Source organism: Drosophila ficusphila, unplaced genomic scaffold (genome assembly GCF_018152265.1).
Source record: "Drosophila ficusphila isolate 14025-0441.05 unplaced genomic scaffold, ASM1815226v1 contig_220, whole genome shotgun sequence".
In the NCBI taxonomy this organism is placed as follows: domain Eukaryota; kingdom Metazoa; phylum Arthropoda; class Insecta; order Diptera; family Drosophilidae; genus Drosophila; species Drosophila ficusphila.
Genome location: NW_025064118.1, coordinates 444162 through 462876, shown reverse-complemented (window position 1 = coordinate 462876; position 18715 = coordinate 444162). Strand labels below are relative to the sequence as shown.

The 18715-nt window shown below is 37.5% G+C and overlaps 1 protein-coding gene across 6 annotated transcripts in view; it reads right to left on the bottom strand.

The window, feature by feature from the left end:
• Nucleotides 1-1715: 1715 nt before the first annotated feature.
• The window catches only part of LOC108095032, a 40008-nt gene continuing 23008 nt past the window's right edge, over nucleotides 1716-18715 (bottom strand). For 2 of the 6 annotated variants that reach the window (XM_017195907.2, XM_017195906.1), the window contains exons 4-5: nucleotides 3555-4493; nucleotides 1716-3030 (exon numbers count right to left, since the gene is read on the bottom strand). In XM_017195907.2, the coding sequence (XP_017051396.1) occupies nucleotides 2197-3030; nucleotides 3555-4493 (1773 nt within the window). In that variant the 3' untranslated portion in view covers nucleotides 1716-2196. Of the gene's footprint in view, nucleotides 3031-3554; nucleotides 4494-10316; nucleotides 10482-10521; nucleotides 10542-10605; nucleotides 11210-18715 lie in introns of those variants that run through there. The other 4 variants (XM_017195910.2, XM_017195908.2, XM_017195911.2 and 1 more) reach the window with 4 other exon arrangements.

The window sequence follows — 18715 nt, the reverse complement described above, 5'->3', positions numbered from 1 at the left end:
CTGATGATTGGAAAATGCAGAGATTGGTACTGTTACCCAAGGGCAATCAAAATGATAACCTTGCGGCCGATAGACCACTCTGCATGCTTGATACAGTAGCAAAGGTATATGAGAGGCTCATCTGCAACCTTATCGAAGTTGCTCTTTCTGAGGGTCCGGGCTTATCCCATAATCAATTTGGATTTAGAAAGAAGCGCTCCACAATAGACGCGATCGGGGGATCCAGGGAGCATGTTGGCGAGCTGATAGCAAAAAATACTGCCTTGTGACTACTCTGGACGTAAAGAACGCATTTAAAACAGCAAACTGGGTGCGGATGCTTTTGGCCCTGAGACGTTTACGGGTCCACAGCTACCTGGTGGACATAGTCTCAGAGTATCCTAGCAACAGGCAGCTTCTATACGACACTGAGGAGGGCCGTCGAAGCTATAATATAAAGTTTCAGCAGGGGTTCCTCAGAGCTCGGTCCTGGGCCCTACCCTCTGGAACTGCATGTACGACGGAATACTCAACCTACAGCTCCCTGAAGGAGCTACGATCATTGGCTTCGCAGACCATATTGTCGTCGTCACAGTAGCAAAGCATGTAAATGAAGCCGAAGCAGTGACAAATGCGTCTATCGAACAGGCTTCCCACTGGTTATGTGCTAATGGCTTGAAGCTCGCCGAGCACAAGACGGAATCCGTCTTGATTAGTAGCAGAAAGGCGGTAGAAACCGATCAAATAATTGTGGGTAGGACTACTATACGGTCCAAGCCCTTCATTAGGTACCTTGGCGTAGTGCTGGATCACCGGCTTACGTACAAATTCCATATAGAAGTGACGGGCAACTCGAAAGGTAGGTGGACGTACAAGCTGCTGCGCGATGTGGAGCGTTGGGCAGAAAGAAAGCACGGACAGGTTGACTTCTACATGACGCAACTATTGACAGGACATGGGTGCTTCAAAAACTATCTTCATAGGGTTGGGCACGAGACAGACCCGTTCTGCACACAGTGTACTGGGGCAATCGAAGACGCAGAACATGTTTTCGTTGTCTGTCCGAGATTTGAAGCTATAAGGCATGAGCTCAGCTTAGCAATTGGGAAGCCGTTCACGGTCTCTGACCTGATGGATACGCCACTGGGCTCACAAAACAATTGGGATGCCGTAAGCAAAATGACAGTCTTTGTCATGAAACGCAAGCGCAAGCGCAACCGTCTTCTAACCTAGTTTAATTACTAGTTGCTGCTTTTCAGGCCATCTCCCCCCTCGCGAAGTAATACCCATCAGATAGTGATGCTGACCCCATATTTAAAGGCAAAAAATCCTCCTTTTCTATAATATCCACTTCAAATATTTAAAAACAGTTTATGTGCAAAAACATAACAGTTCAACACCAGTTTAGTACAGTTTTTTGCATACTCTGTCCATTACCGGTTGAAAATACCATTAGTTTTAAATTATTATTACATTTATTTTTCAGATTATTCGCATTTTGATTTTATTGCATTCTTAAATGTAAAAATTAATTGGGTTAGCGGGAAATGATATTCAGATTGATTGTTGATTTTGTCATATTTTCGTGTACAAAATGTTTTGAAGTTTTGTTTGAATATGTATTTTTTATACTATTTCCAGCGTAATTGACACAACTGCTTTATGAAGAAGCACGGCAAGACGGCTCGTGACCGAAATAGGAATACTATTATGAAGTTTCTATAACAACATAGTAATGTGTTCACCAAGTACGCCTACTCGGCGTTTTATTTAATTTGAAATCATGAAAATCTACAGCTGTGGATATATTTATGTAGGTATGTACCTATTTTTTCTATTCAACTACGTTTGAGTATTTGGACGCATACAAATTTGACATTTACACATGAACCTAATTAGGCATATAGTATATATTTTACAATATTAAACGATACTAACTACCACTATTTGTTTATGCCTTATTTTTCTGGCTACAGCATTGGTGCATAAATGGCACAAAAATTGCAATGTTCCCAAGACCGAGTGCCTCGAGAACTATATTTTCACAAATTAATTATATATATATTTATAATGGCACTTGAACTGAAACTTAAATGGCTAATCAAACGTAACTAATCTAGCTGTCTTGTATTTACAAAGCTGTATATATTGGTATTATTTCTTAAATGTTATCTGGAAAGACAAGTCTTGCCAGCGTTACTATTGCGATTGTGGTTTCTAATCATCCATCTCGCGTTGGGATGCAAACTCGACATCATCGGAAGAAAAGCCAGAGGGGGATAAGCTTTCCGGAGGATAAAAGAACTGATGTGAAGTTGTGTGCCCACAGTCACTTCCATGAACCGTAGATGCTGCTTTACCTCCTGACATATCTTGCAAATGGAAAGCAGCTGCAGCGGCTGAGACTGGCTGAGCATTCGGTCCTCCGTCCTGTCCCTTCGGACAGGTGTCAGTGCACCTATTTGCCAAACCACCACTGACCCCTCCTGTACGGCACCACAATTGTCTCATTTCGGCCCGCCGATTACGCATCAGAACTTTGTATTCAGAAATACGCATCTTTTTACCATCCACGATGCAGGTCCGCTTGGGTCGTGGTCGATACCGGTAATCTGGATGCTGTTCCATGTGAAGTTTTGATAGCCGAGACTGTTCCTCATAGTAGGGCTGCTTGTCGGTATTCGACATTGCTTTCCAGCGAGCGCCCAGAATTTTAGATATATTCGAGTTGTGCATGTCCGGGCAGGCCTTCAATATCTTTCTTCGCTCGTCTTTCGCCCACACCATAAACGCATTCATGGGCCTCTTGATGTGCGGCTTGCTGTGCCCGTGCCCATGGCTATGGCCATGAGCGTTCCCATGAACATGGCCGTTTCCCTGCCTCAATCCGTGGGACGATGGGCCAAGTGGTCCTCCTCCTGTGTTGATAATGTCTGGGTCCAGTGCCGCCGATCTTTCTGAGTTTGTACCACAACTATTAACCGAGTCTCGGCTCATTCGAGTTGTTCTCGATCCAACAGAATCAGCAGCGGTTGTGCTCCATATTCTGCCCTAAAAGAGATAAAAAGAAAAAATTATTAGAAATAAGAAGGTAGCTCGCAGTTAGAACATAAATCTGAGAAGCGACTAGACCTATTATAAAATCATTGGTAACAAAAATTGTTCATATTGTTAGTCACAACCTTCCATTTTCATTTATGGTAACGATATTATATAACAGTCCTATCTGTATTACTTCTTGTAATAGCTACAAGGTTTTGGTAGAATTTGAGCGATATTGCTTTAAATTAAGAGACTAGAGAGAGAGTGCGAGTCGATGTAATAAATCCATTTACAATCTATAAATCTATAATTTATAATTTCTTCCAAACCACAGAACGATGCATGGTACTGTGTTAATTTTTAACCTAATACCTCGTGAGATTTACTTCCTTACTTGTTAGGTTGCCTAAAATCTCGGTGGAAAGCAGATTAACTAAACATTGTGTTCCTTTAGTTTTAAACATTTTATATCTAAAACCTGCATGAGCCGTGGAATTACCTGCGTTTATTTGTTAAAAAAAATATATACTCACATGACTCTTTATAAGAGGCGACTCTATATCACCATATTGATGTTGCCCATGGTGCCAGCTCAGAGGTGGACTGGATACGACAGGAGTAAGGCTTTCACTTTGATCCTTTTGATTGGAGCTGTTGGGCGAAGAGCTGGGGGATCTCTTTGGCTTGGTGAGATTCAGAGGAGCATCCATTTCAGACTCTTGGGCCTCAGATAAGCTTGCCATACTATGGTTATCGACCGGCGGTGGTGAAAAGTTTTTCGAGTTTTCGCATTGCCGACCATGTGGGGACTCCGGGGGTGTATTATGGCTATAGGAAAGGATTTCGTAAGGTGTGTTCTCGTATGCTGGACTCTCTGGCCTTGATAAGCAAGCTCCCCCATTTCCGGCTCTTCTGAATTCTCCAATCTCCATGAACGGGAGATAAGCCGAGGAATCTGCGCTCGATGGTTTATTAAAACTGGTCGGTGTAGCGAGTATATTGTTGTTATTTGAACAATTGTTGTTCGATTTACTATTATTTACAGCTGCTACAGCAGCAGCTGCCAGAGCGGCCTGAATATGCGCAGCCGCCACCGCTGCAGTGGACCACATGGGGGCTAACGCCATTTTTTGTGCGCTGGAGGGCTCATTTTGCATAGTTACTTGACTTTGACTTAGGTGGCCGGCAGTTTGGGAACTCACTTGGCCAGGAATGAGATGTAGAAGCTGTTGTGCTGGCATTGGGGGTTGTAGGAAGGCCGGAAGGAATGGTATCAAGCCTCCGGATGTTACGGAAACTTCTTGCTGCTGCTGGTGATGGGAGCTTGGTGCTGCGAATCGTGCTCCAAACTGGCTGCTCAGTTGATTGTGCAATTCTCGAACGCAGTCTCCGGCCTGCAGCCTTCGATCGTTCTGAAGGTGTTGTTGCTGTTGAGAGCTTGAATCAATGTCGGTCATGCTAACGTAGTGGCCCTGAAAGGAACAATATTTAAAAATGTAATGCAGAAGCCAAAGAAAATTGTTTGTTTTAAAAGGAACAAGAAAGGAAGGTAGCCTCGGCGAGCCGAAGTTTATATAATATACCCTTGCAGTCGGGCCGGTGAAAAGTCTCGATTTCAGGTGGCTCATTTTCCGGAAAGGCGATGAGCGTGGGTAGTTACTTATTATAATTTTCTAATAACCCCAAACATTCATTTTATATTTTTCACATGTTCCGTGAGTTTTTGAGCTTACTTCAAGGTTTTCATCTCTGTTTTTCAGGTGGGTACCCACCTTCCGAATTTTCAAGAGGGTAGTACTACCCATAGTACTCACGCCAGTCATCGAATATATCGAACAAAATACATAAAGGCTAAACAATATCGAAGCTAATTCGATTTTCTTATTAAGTTTCCATATTTCCGACAATTGTTCATATGACAGCTATATGATATATTTTTTTTTTTTTTTTTTTTAGTATTCCGATTTTAATGCAATTTAATTCGAAACTCGAGAGTCATTAGAAAACTATATATTCTAAGAAGTATGCTTATATGACGAAAAACAACGATATTATCATTCAAGGGCTTTAACTCACTCTTCATGAAAAATCTTATCTATTTTTGACAATTTGATGCCTTCTTGATCACCTTGATTTAACCTCTTCAACAAAATGCACATTTTCTTTTCTATCCTCTCTTCGCCAAAAAAAAATACTCAAAGTTTTTTAAAATTCACCTTTTTGGTTCACTTGGGAGTCAGTTATTCCTGGGGAACCAGTTCCAGAGGCTTAAAATAGTCGCATTCCTGCCAGAATCGATAACTTGTTATCGGCGGCCGTTGATAAACATATATTGTTTGCATTTTATTTGGTGTTCAATTTCTTCGTTTGGCCGCGCACATAACAAAAAGAAACAAAGAAATCTCGCTAAACCTTTACCAACAGATTTATATTTTGCACGTCAACTACATGATATATATAGTTGGAATCATATTCAGCAAGACACTAAAAAACTGAGAGACTACTTTGCTGATCAAGATAATATACAGTTTATAAGGCTGAAACAAAATGTACTAAAAGTTTTTATAACTAACCCTAGCTTAAGCGAAGACATGATAACTAAGAATACTCACAAATTCGATGTTTTTTAAATTCCCAAAAACAAGAAAGGAAACTAGCTTTTTCATAAAACTTCCCACTTCTATGGAAGCTCTACAATATTGTATACTATATATATATACTATATACAGTAGAATCCGGTTATAACGACTTCCAAGGGACCGACCATTTTTCGTCGTTATAACCGGAAGACGCACGAAGCAAAATGAGGAAAAAATTTTTTTTTTTTATTTTATGGTTGCTGAGTTTGTTATAGGTTTTTAAAATAAATCAAATTAATTTTTTAATTAAAAGGAAAAATTTAATAAATTAAATTCAAAAACATAGGTTTTTCTAAATACTGAAAACTGAATGAGCTTATTACACTGTGCGACAAAATTTAACGAAATGTTTGTTTTAGTTACTTTTTTGATTGTTTTCGGTTAAGGGGCATAAGTTATGCACAAAAATATTTATGCCACCTTCTAAGTGATAGGATTTCTTTTTTTATGATAAATTTTATGAAATTATTATTATGAAAATATTTAACACAAAATATTATTTTTTTTTTTACTTCCAATAAACTATTATTTTTTTTAAAAGTGAAATTTTTTTCTGATTTTTTTGGATTTTTTAGAGGTATCCTCGCGTAACAAGTTCCATACGTACTCGCCCAGAGTATAGAGCTGGGAGAAAAAAATTTTAAAGCATTGTTATAAAAGCCTAATGGTATATTTGCTTAATATATTTTAATTAATAGATATTAAACTTGCATAAAACGCTTATAACGGTGAAAAAATATTTTCCCAATATGGTATTATAAGGCTGTGAAATATGCAAAAACATGCGTTTTTGGGACCTTTGAGTGTGCGTAGAAGCTGATTGGCTATTGATATTAACAAATCCAAAAACTTGTATTCTTATTTTGACTAGTAGAAGTGAAAAATAAGAAAAAATCAACTCAAACATTTTTTTGTCGCACAGTGTTATTGCACATATTGCATTTGGCAAATTAAAACATTCAGTTTTACTCGGAAAAAAGCAGAAAAAACTAGAAATATAACGGGACATCTCATGGAATTGACTATGAGGTCTGCACACACAGTGTGACGTCGGAATTGCACTTCGACTCTCTCTCTCTCTCTCTCGCAGCAGCGTTGTTAAGGCGACAGCTAAAACTAACAGAGTTGTGCCAGTGCAAGATCCTTCGTGTCGCTGCTACGCACACAAGCAAGGGTGCCGATCACTGACAAATACATACATTTCTAACAGCGTGTTTTGATGCTTAAATTTTTGAACTATGGCACTGTATTTTTTCCGGCACGACGCAATATCCGGTTAAATTTTCCAATTTTCCTGAAAAATTTCATTCTTATAAGCGGTTTGTCGCTAAAAGCGGAAACGCTTTAAGCGGAGGCCCTTTCATATAACTTTGTATGGGGACCAACCAAACCATCGAGTTTTCGACGCACAACCCGGACGGACACTATAAGCGGAGTCGTTATAACAGGATTCTACTGTAGTAGTAGTTCGTACTTTCTAAAAATGAACATTTAATATCTATTGTCAAAACGAATTGCTTAGTCGTCAAATATGTCGAACAAAATGCATAAAGGCTAAACAACATCGAAGCTATAACGATTTTTCTATTCATTTTCCATATTTCCGACTATAGATCATATGGGAGCTATATGATTAGTCGTCCGATTTCGATGAAATTTTATTTGTTATTCAAGAGTCGTTAGAAAACTCTATATTCCAAAAATCATGATTTTCTGATGAGAAATAACGATGTTATCATTTTATTTCCGTTGATTCTATATAGATTTTTATACCCTTGCAGAGCAAAAGGGTATATAATTTCAGTCAGAAGTTTGCAACGCAGTGAAGGAGACACCACAGACCCCATAAAGTATATATATTCTTGATCAGCATCACCATCTGAATCGAAATATGTATGTACGTCTGTCCGTCTGTCCGTTTCCGCGCAAACTAGTCTCTCAGTTTTAAAGCTATCTTGCTGAAACTTTCCCAAAAGGTGTGTAGTTATTGCACGCAGTATATAAGTCGGAACGGGCCGGATCGGCCGACTATATCGGATAGCTCCTATACGAGAGAATGAAATAAAAAATTCTCACGCCGTTGTTTTTGATCAGATAGACTTGAATTCTTCAAGATGGCGTTTTCTAACTGTTATTGAATTTCGGATTAAATTTGAACAAAATCGGATAACTCCATCATATAGCTGTCATAGGAGAGATCGAAAAATATATATAGGATTAATGGAAATAAATTGATAGCATAGTTGTTTTTTATCCCACGAGCATGATTTTTTGAGTATCAAGTTTTTTAACTAGCCTTGATTTATAAAAAAAAATTTCATAAAAATCGGACAACTATATCATATAGCTGCCATAGGAAAGATCGAAAAATCTATTTAGAATTAACGGAAATAAAATGATAACATCGTTATTTCTCATCAGAAAATCAAGATTTTTGGAATATAAAGTTTTCTAACGACTCTTGAATAACAAATAAAATTTCATCAAAATCGGACAACTATATCATATAGCGGCGATATGAACAATAGTCAAAAATATGGAAAACTAATAGAAAAGTCGTCGTAGCTTCGATGTTTTTTACTTTGTGTATTCTGTTCGAAATATTTGATGACTGCAAGGGTATATAAGCTTCGGCTTGCCGAAGCTAGCTTCCTTTCTTGTTCGATCTTTCCTATGGCAGCTATATGATATAGTTGTCCGAAAGAAAGGAAGCTAGCTTCAGCAACCCGAAGCTTATATACCCTTGCAGTCATCAAATATGTCGATCAAAATGCATAAGGGCTAATCAGCATTGAAACTATGACGATTTTTCTTTTAATTTTCCATATTTTCGACCATTATTCGGATATAGTTATATGATATATGATATAGTTGTCGGATTTTAATAAATTTTTTTCTTGATTCAAGTGTTATTACAAAACTCCATGTTTTGAAAATCATGCTCCTGGGATTAAAAACAACGACGTTATATTTTTTTTGAATTGTTTATATATATATTTTTTGATCTTTTGTATGGCAGCTATATGATGGAGTTAGCCGATTTTGATAAAATTTTATGCGAAATTCAATAGTGGTTAGAAAACGCCATCTGGAAGATATCAATCGATATGATCTGGTCTGATATGATCGATCTGATGAAAAACAATGGAGTTAGAATTTTTTATTTCGTTCTCTCGTACGGGAGCAATCCGATATAGTCGGCCGATCCGGCTCGTTCCGTTATATACTGTGTGCGATAACTACACAACTTTTGGGAAGGTTTCAGCTCAATAGCTTTAATCCTGATCAAGAATATATATACTTTATGGGGTCTGAGGTGTCTCCTTCACTGCGTTGCAAACTTCTGGCCAAAATTATAATACCCTTTGCTCTGGAAGGGTTTTCATAACAAATTACTAATAAAAGGGCAAGTAAGAAGTAACCCATTATTTTAAGAATAGATGGCTCAGCTTTTTGCAAATAAGGACGAATAATTTTATGAGAGGCGTATCATGAAATTGCCATCAAAATGGCAATCGATTGTACGAAAAGTTATGCTTATTTGAAATAAAGCGGATAATTCTAACCATCAAATTTTTTTTTGAATTTCATGTACAAATAATGGATTACTTTTTACTCGACCTTTTATTTCGAGTGCAATCAACTTCGGCATTGACCTAATTCACTAAACAAATGACTTATTCTTCGAGGATTTTGTTCCGTTCCTTAGAAACTGTTTTAATTAAATGGGTCTGATTATGATAATATATTATTATTAATAAAAAAGACAACAAAGTTACAAAACTATCCGGCTTCAGGTTGTTACTCTAATATTGAACAAGAAATAATGGGACGAACGAATCAAAGATGAAACATTTTTCCCTCCTGTATGTCGATGTATACCGATTTGTATTGTGACGCTGATTAAGAATACATAACCAGAAAATATATTCGTCTACGAAAATTGACTAAAGAAGAAAGAAAGCTCACATAACCTGTAGTAATAACAACTATAATTATAATTAATATAATTATAACTATATGTTATAACTATGTTAAAAATACATACAAGGATATAATAAGCTTTGGCCCGCCGTAGCTGTCATAGGAAAGATCGAAAAATCTATATAACAGTATCGGAAATTAACGGAAAAAATGATAACATCGTTGTTTTTCATCAGAAAAGTTAAATTTTTTAAATATATAGTTTTCTAATGACTCTTGAATTTTAATTAAAATTCCAGAAGAATCAATTGTTTGCCTAAAAAATCAATATATTTGTTGCTTTTGTTCAATCAAATATTATTAACTATTTTAGGTAAGCAACAAAAATATTTCTAAAATCAAAAGGAAATATTAGTTTTATTGTTTTTAGGATTAACAAGATAAAGACGACTTGTATGGGTAATTTTTTGCCGTATTGCTGATATTGGATGTCGGATGATGGGTGTGATTTTCATAATAATAATACCGAGATGTTAGCCACACATATGGGTTCAATTGCATTGGCTCAAAACATATGACAAATTTCATTTATATTTTCGAAATCAGCAGCTTATTGTCTTTCCTCACTCTATTTTCATGTTCGGTCGAATCTTTTATAATTTTGCTCCTAACGTAGATGCCGAAAATATATTAAATTTTTTTAAAAAGTCACAGTTGGCAAACTGTAATTACCTTTCGTTTGGCAAGCCGTTTTTTTTTTTTAATTTAGGTAAGCTCCCTTTAAAGAAGATATGGCCTTCTCAAAAAATCGAATACATAAAAAAATCTTTTTCTAGTTGTTATAAGTTTTCACTTTTTGTACCCGTAATATTTTCTTAATCACTTCACCATGATTAGTTTTTGGGGTATCTGCTTAACTCACTTTTTGTTCACTCACTTATTATATTGAATATAAGTCACTTATTGTCGTACACACCCACACTAGCTATAGATATCTTGGTAAATATAGCAGGTGGCTCACCTCGCGCATCGTCAACAGTTCTGCCATAACAGCCAGTCAATCCTGTCGAGCCGTAAAAATGTTTAAACAGGGAGGTTGGCCCGAAAGGTCTGCGCCTGATTGGCCAGAGCGATGCGACACAATGGCAAATCGCAGCGTGACGCGTATCCGTATCAGTATCAGTACCCATAAACGTCACTGCCAAGCGACACTGTGTTCCTCCACCGACGCCAACCAGTTTGCTAGTTTGCTCAGTGCTCAGTGCTCAGAGTCCCATCGCTGCTCTCAGAGCACTCGGTAAAAATTGGTTGTTCATTCGGCCAGGGTCTCCAAACGACCAAACGACCCTCTATGGGACTTCGATTTCACTTGCTGCACCCTGTGCACTTACGGTCGTCGTCACCGCCGACTTGGATCTACTTCGGTGGAGCCATCGCGGGAAACTGACGATGCTGGAGTAGTCGACGTCGACGACTACTGAAGCTGGGGCGCGCACAACGGAACAATGAACTGCTCTAGACGCTCAGGGCGCAGCAGCAGCGCACAGTGGGCGGCATAGCTCATCAACTCAACGATATTCGTTCCATCTCAACCACTTTGTACATCGCATTGGCTTTGATCTGTTAATTTTTTTATTCTGATATCGGAAGGCTATGTGCTATAATAAAGTTTAATTATTATTATTGTTATAACACTTATAGCGATATTTGAAGTGAGTGACCGACAGAGTCGACCCAAATTATTTTATAAATAGGCTTCATTCTAGGCATGTAGATTATCGCCCACTGTGCGCCACCTTTTAATCTCTTTGCGCTCTTCGCATCTCTTTCTGTAGATACGGCTGCTGGCTCTCCAAACGGTGAGGTAGCTCTTTCCTTTAGCACTCCCATCCTCTCAGGTCACGGAACAAGCTCGCCAAGCGGTTGGTTGGGGATTGTATGTGGGCGTGGATTCAATTGTTTTGCACATACATATTGTTGCACGAATTACGAGAATTGTCTCTCTCGCTCCTTGTACTTTGGACCAATGTTTTTCTATCATTCTCTCACTCAATCATCTCGGTATATCTCTGTCTCTGTCCCGCCTTACGAGTGTCGATTTCGAGTGAATATACATGAATGCCGAGAAACAAAAACCTTTTTGTTTCTCTTCGACTCCAAAATCAATAGAAGAAAGCCAGGGAAAGGGCATTGTTAAAGACCAACGTGCACATGTACTGTACTGTCGAGGCTCCGCCCCTTTTTGTGCAGCGACGTACCAAGTGGTAGTGGTGGTTACTGCTCCGCTTGTCTTGGCCAATTGTCTCGCCAATTATTTCCTATTGTATCGCCACATTGCGACTCGGTTGGCGGACGGATTGCGGAAAAGCGGTAACAAGAGTATACTAAAAAGAAGCACACGTCTATGTGAACATGTCTTATTTTTGAAAATGTACCCACACTTGGCTTCTCCATCTGTTTCCACTATTTTGAATATGTAGGAGGCAAGGGCGTACCCTAAAATCCACCTACCTATTGGTTGGTCAACATAGATTTCGATTTTACTCTTTAAAACGCATAGAGCACAAATTTAGAAATATCTCCTTTTTAAATATGCATGTGTAATAACACAAGAAAATATTTGATTTGTCCCAGAAACCATTTACAAACTAGCAAGGAAGCCAGCTTCGGCGAGAAAACAACTAGAATCTCCAAAAATATATAGAACCACAGTTTTTATCTGTTGTTTTCCATTGCTAGTTTGGTCCTTACAAAGTCACAATAAAGTGTTCTATATAACTATGGTAGCAATATGATATAGATGTCCAAACAACATGCAACACGCAACACCCCATATGTAATTGTCAACAAGTTCAGAAATATGTTCTGAAAATCCTTTTGCCCAACTTTTTATATCCCTGCAGAGCAACGCAGACACCTCAGACCCCATAAAGTGTATATATATGTATTCTTGATCAGCATCACAATCAGAGTCGAAGTACGTCTGTACACCTGTCCGTCTGTCCGTTTCTATGTAAACTAATCCTTCAGTTTTAAAGCTATTACTATAGCTAAGGGTATTATAATTTCAGTCAAATGTGTGCAACGCACTGAAGGAGACACCTCAGACCCCATAAAGTACATATATATTTTCTTGATCAGTATTACGATCTGAATCCAAATTCGTCTGTCCGTCTGTCCATTTGTCCGTATGTCCGTTTCAATGTAAATTAGTCTCTCAGTTTTAAAGCTATCTTGCTGAAACCTTCCCAAAAGTTGTGTAGTTTTTGCACGCAGTATATAAGTCAGAACGGGCCGGATCGGACGACTATATAGGATAGCTCCCATACAAGAGATTGAAATACAAAATTGTAACTCCGTTGTTTTTGATCAGATCGACTTGGTTTCTTCCAGAAGGCGTTTTCTAACAGCTATTGTATTTCGGATTAAATTTTATTAAAATCGGACAACTATATCATATAGCTGCCATAGGAAAGATCGAAAAATCCGTATAGAATTAACGGAAATAAAATGATAATACCGTTGTTTTTCATCAGACAATCATAATCTTTAAAGTGTTGAATAACGAATAGAATTTTATCAAAATCGGACGACTACATCATATAGCCACCATATAAACAATAGTCGAAAATATAAATTTTTAATTATATTCTAGAACATTAAGTTTAAGACAACATCAGATTTGTAAGTTAATTTGCTTATAATGACGATTAATTTAATTGTAATTAATTTAATTGCAATTACTTTTTTAGTCAATTAACAAGAAAATTGACAAGTTAATTGATTAATGCCCAACACTGGATAGACTCTATAAGCTTCCTTTCTTGTTTCTATATTTTTCAAGAAATTTTTTTAATTATATTCTCGAACTCTACAATTTTTAAACTCATTGTTTAAGTTTAAGACAACATCAAATTTTTAAGTTAATTTGCTTATAATTTGCGAACACTGTTCCTGTATCTTGTATCTTGTAATTCGGTCATGGCCCTAAAACCATCTGTAAACCAGTCAGAAATTACGCTTTCTTGGGCATGGGTTGAGCGTGGAGGAGGTTGGAAAAAGATCAAAGGACAATTTCCTGATTGTTTTATTCCGTTATTTTATTTTGTTTGCGCTCCGTTTCGCATCGTATATATGTTGGTACAGTTTTATTGTTGATTTTGGGCGTATGTTGTCTTTGCTTATTTATTCAATTCGTTTACTTTGACAGTCACCGTCATTCTGTTTCAAAAAACCCTCGGCCCGTCGAATACGTTTCGCTGGTTGTCAACCACCCGTCATGGTCAGACTTAGCTATTTATTTGTTTATTTTCATTATTAAATTGTACTTCATTTGTATATTCCCTTTTGTTTCATCTCAATTATCGTTTGTATAATAAACAACTTTTATGTACACCCAACAATTTAGCAGTCCCTATGCTTTCTAAGGATTTAAAACCGAATTACTATTTATGTAATTGGTTGTTCGGGAAGATAATGAACACAAACCACTTTCTATTCCCTTGCAGAGGGTATTATAATTCATGCCAGCTATATGATATAGTCATCTGATTTTAATGAAACTTGATTTAATATTCGATAGTAGTTAAAAAACACCATCTGGAAGAAACCAAGTCGATATGCCAAAACAACGTCGTAATACTTATACCCTTGCAGAGGAAAAGGGTATTATAATTTCAGTCAGACGTTTGCAACACAGTAATGGGGACACTCATATATATTCTTGATCAGCATCACGATCAGTATCAATGCGACTGTACGTCTGTCCGTCCGTCTGTTTCTATATAAACTCAGTCAAGGGTTATTAAAAAACTCCATATTTTAAAAATCATACTCGTGGCTATATGATATAGTCGTCCGATTTTTGTAAAATTAAATTCGAAATTCAAGAGTCATTAAAAAATATATTTCGATCTTTCCTATGGCAGCTATTTGACAGAATTATCAAATTTTCATCAAATTTACTTCGAAATTCAAAGAAAATTTGAATTCAAGTCGAGTAAATTCAGCGGAGTAAAAATCATAATAATAAATAAGAACCGAACGACTATATTATATAGCTTTCACGTGAACAATCGTCGAAAATATAGAAAGTAATAGAAAAATCGTCATAACTTTGATGTTGTTCGACATATTTGATGACTGCAAGGGGATATATGCTTCCTGACTTGTTCAATTGATGGTTTTAGGCTTGGAACACGTGTATACCTATATGGTGGTGTGTTTCTGCAGAGTGCTGGCAACCAAGCGAATTCCATAGAACTACATACACCAAATTAAGATAATGCTTCAGCTTTAATTAAAAGAGCCAGTGCTATGGGCTTCCATTATACGCGTAGCACAAGCCTCTTATCTTATACCAACAATGTGACCCGACCCCTCTAGCTCCCATCATAGGAGAAACAGACCCGGACACCAGCACCTCATTAACGCCACGAAACGATCTCGACACAATGTCGAGTTTTCAAGTAGACTCTTACAGCCCAGTTCATCGGAAGGTTCTGTGTGGGAGGTGAAGATGGGTTTTGTCGTCAAAATGTTTTGTTTGCTCTGGCTCCGTTAAACGGGCCCACCCCTGAAGTACAGCGTTCCTTATTCATATTTTTTAAACTTTTGTGTCGCAAATTGTTTAAGCTTAACTGTTTAAAAATAGCTAATGAGCATTTTTTAAGGTTTGAAATACATTAACAGTTTTACGAACTCTGCTTAATTGACTTCTACTTTATTCAATGGACATTGTCCGACAAATAAATTCGTAAATTTTTTGTATTTTATCACTATTATTAGTTATTATGTTTTATTAAAAACTCGGATGCAGGAAACAAAGTCAGTGCACCCACTTAAGCCAATGCAGGCACCTTAGTCAATGCACAAACCTTAGGCAATTCAGTCACCTTACATCTGGCTCCGTACTTGAGTAACGGGATCTGATAGCCGGGCACCCGATAGCTTTCTCTCTGTCATACTCTTGCCAGGGGCGGACGCAGAACATAATTTTGGGGGGGTCCGAACGAAAATTTTTTAGTTTGGGGGGGTCCGATCAAAAATTTTTTTAGTTTATATGGTTCAAAGACCGAGTGCTGTAAGGGAATTTGAAAAATTCTGAGATTTTGGGGGGGGCTCGGACCCCCAGGACCACCCCCTGGGTCCGCCCCTGACTCTTGCAGAGGGGATTATAATTTCAGTACAGTTGTTTTCATGTAAACTAGTCTCTCAGTTTTAAATTCAAGAAGTCGTTAGAACACACCATCGTATAATAAAATCAACAGTAATAAGCTCGCTCGATCCCTTCCGACTCATATATAAATGTCTACATTTTTAACGTAATAACTAAAAATAAAATATTTAAGCTTAAATAATAAAAAGGTATGCTTAAGAATAACACTTAAAAAATTTCTAGCAATTTGCTTGTTATTATCATACTGTTGTTGGCAACTAAAGGACAATCTATATGAAAAAATAAACAATTAATATTTAAGGAAAGTTAAAAATATATAGATTTTTATTTATTGCTGCATTTTACAAGACTTTACAAACTTGATCGATTTTCTGTAATGGAGAAATAATTTCTTAACGTCAACAAAAATTCAATGATGTTAACTTACAATAAAAAAAACAAAGTTTAGGTTCTAGTCTACATATATTTCAAGGCAGGGATAGTGTAATTGCACTTGCCAACAAAAAAGCTAGCGTATGTCACTTTATCAAAAGAACTGGCGTTTTTAAGGCCCCAGTTGAGTCTGGGCATTCCTTTGTGCTTTTATTATTTAGGATGCCTTGGCCCCAAATAATAAATAAATAACGAAAGTAAAGGAAACAGGCATCGCCACTGAACAGACCGATTATTCTGAATGATATGAAAATAACAATGCATATATACACAAACATTTATGAGCCTCAAAAGAGAGACACAGTTTATATGTAGCAAGGGTGCACTAGGTTCGTAAAATTTATTTAAAGGCGTAAATGCGACCGTGTCTATAAAGGGGAGGCTTTATAAACCAAGACCAACTCAAGCCCTCAACTTACTTTAATACCCTTGGACAGCAAAGGGTATTACAAAGGAAATACTTCGATTCAGATGGTGATGCTGATCAAGAATATATATACTATACAAACTTTTGACTGAAATCATAAGAGGGTATTAGGGCAAGGGTATAAAAACATAAGATTGGAAGCAAGAGTGAGTAGAGTTGGGGTGGCGCTGATGATTCTTGTCGCCCGAGTTTAAATTCTGACCATATCCAATTTTTGACCTGTTTGACGTATATTGTCGGGTGCGTTGGTAATGGATGAAGATTGATTACCTCGATTGATGATCATTTCTATACGTATTATTGGAGGGGTTGCTATTGAACGTGCATCGCTTCAGTGCTTCATTGCCATATATTCTTGGCCTTAACTGTCGAGGCTTTGGATCTACGTCATTTTCGTGGGTCACAGCTAATGTGTGTACATCCCATCTCTTCATTTGTGACCCCATTGTCTGAGAGGAACAATAGGCTTTGGATGTCCCAACACATTGAATGTGGCGCTACTTTGGCAACAAAACATCGACAATGAGCTTCTAATTTGAATTCTATTTTGTCTTTTGTTGCCAGAGATTTAATCATCTCCTTCTAAGCAGGACTGCAGCTCCCTAGCAGGCATTTTCCCATCATTAGAGCCGCCATTGTTTTCGGCCTAAAATGAGGTCTTTATGCTCATGGTGGGTGAGATGGGCGGGCAAAAATATTGAAACAACAATAAATTGTCTTTAAAAAGTTAGGAATTATTGATGCCATTGTATGTTGAAAAGCTTTCTAACCGAGGTAGGTTAGAGGTATACTGAATATGCGACTGTAATAATTTCTACACGTCATGTTTTGCATTCATATTTCAATTTCCCCAATCTATTTTTGAATTTCCTGCCAGAAAGTTACATGAGAAAGCTTCGTGCGTTTGCAGTGCGAACGTTAAATAATCCGTAATTGAATTGACGCCGACTCAGGATGCAGGACTCAGTATGTGGAATTGTCAAAGGGAAGAGACGTCGAGGTGGAGGAACAAAGTTACAAATTGTCGTGCAAAGAAAGAAAAAACAATTACCCAGCAAACGATGGGCGGTCCAAGATGAAATACATTGCCATTGAAGAAACGAATGCCGTTTCTATCTTGACGACCCGCAATCTCGTCGCGACCTTTGCTTTTGACCAAGACATTTGCACTTGACATTAGCCGCGCGGGTGGGCGGGCCGAGGGTTGTTTCTGAAGCGGCTTGTATTCGTAATTAGAATAAAGCCAGAAGTTGAGTGGCGGTCTTTTCAGCAGCCGCTGCGGCTTCCACCGACTTTCCTCCCCAGAAAAACACAATCATTTATTTGTAATCCCAAACCATTCAATGATCTGCACGTGCAGATGCAGCACCTTTTTCCATGTCGTGGTACAAGGGCCATCAAGCCAAGTTCGAGCTTTATTCGCTTGCCTTTTTTGTTGTGAGGTCCACTGACGGAATAACAATAAAAAGCACAGGTGTGTTTCCTATAGAATTCGCTTCCCCCGTTTCAATCGAATCAAAGGGGGATATACACTCACTGCCACAACAGAATTGGTATCATTTGGAGATATAACATATACACATAGTTCAAAATCTAATAGAAAGATTTCGATCTCACTGAAAAGATAGGGATAAAATTAAGAACAATGAACGAAAAATTCCTGCAAAAATATTTTCCAATAGGGAGCATCTGGTATGTATTTTTTTTTTTTTTGTTACGTATATAAAATTGATACATGCTGTACCAACACCACCAACATAAAGTATATTTAAAGTATTGACAGCAACAAGTACGGAACAGTTCATTGTTATAATTGAGTTTAATTTCATTTGAATTTCACGGCTTTTTGGTCATGAAGGAAAAATTGAAATGGCAATAATCTTATTTGCATTAAAATTAAATACATTTCTTGCCTGTTTGTGAATTGAGAAGCATCAATAAAATATAAATGAATCTGTACAGCATTTAAATCTTTAAAAGCCAGCTTCTCGCCGGGAATAATTTGTTTTCCCGAGAGGTTTAATTTGAAATTTTTGTTTTTGTATCCGTAACTCATTTTGAAAAAGAAACCGGGTATCGATTTCCTGTTAGTGC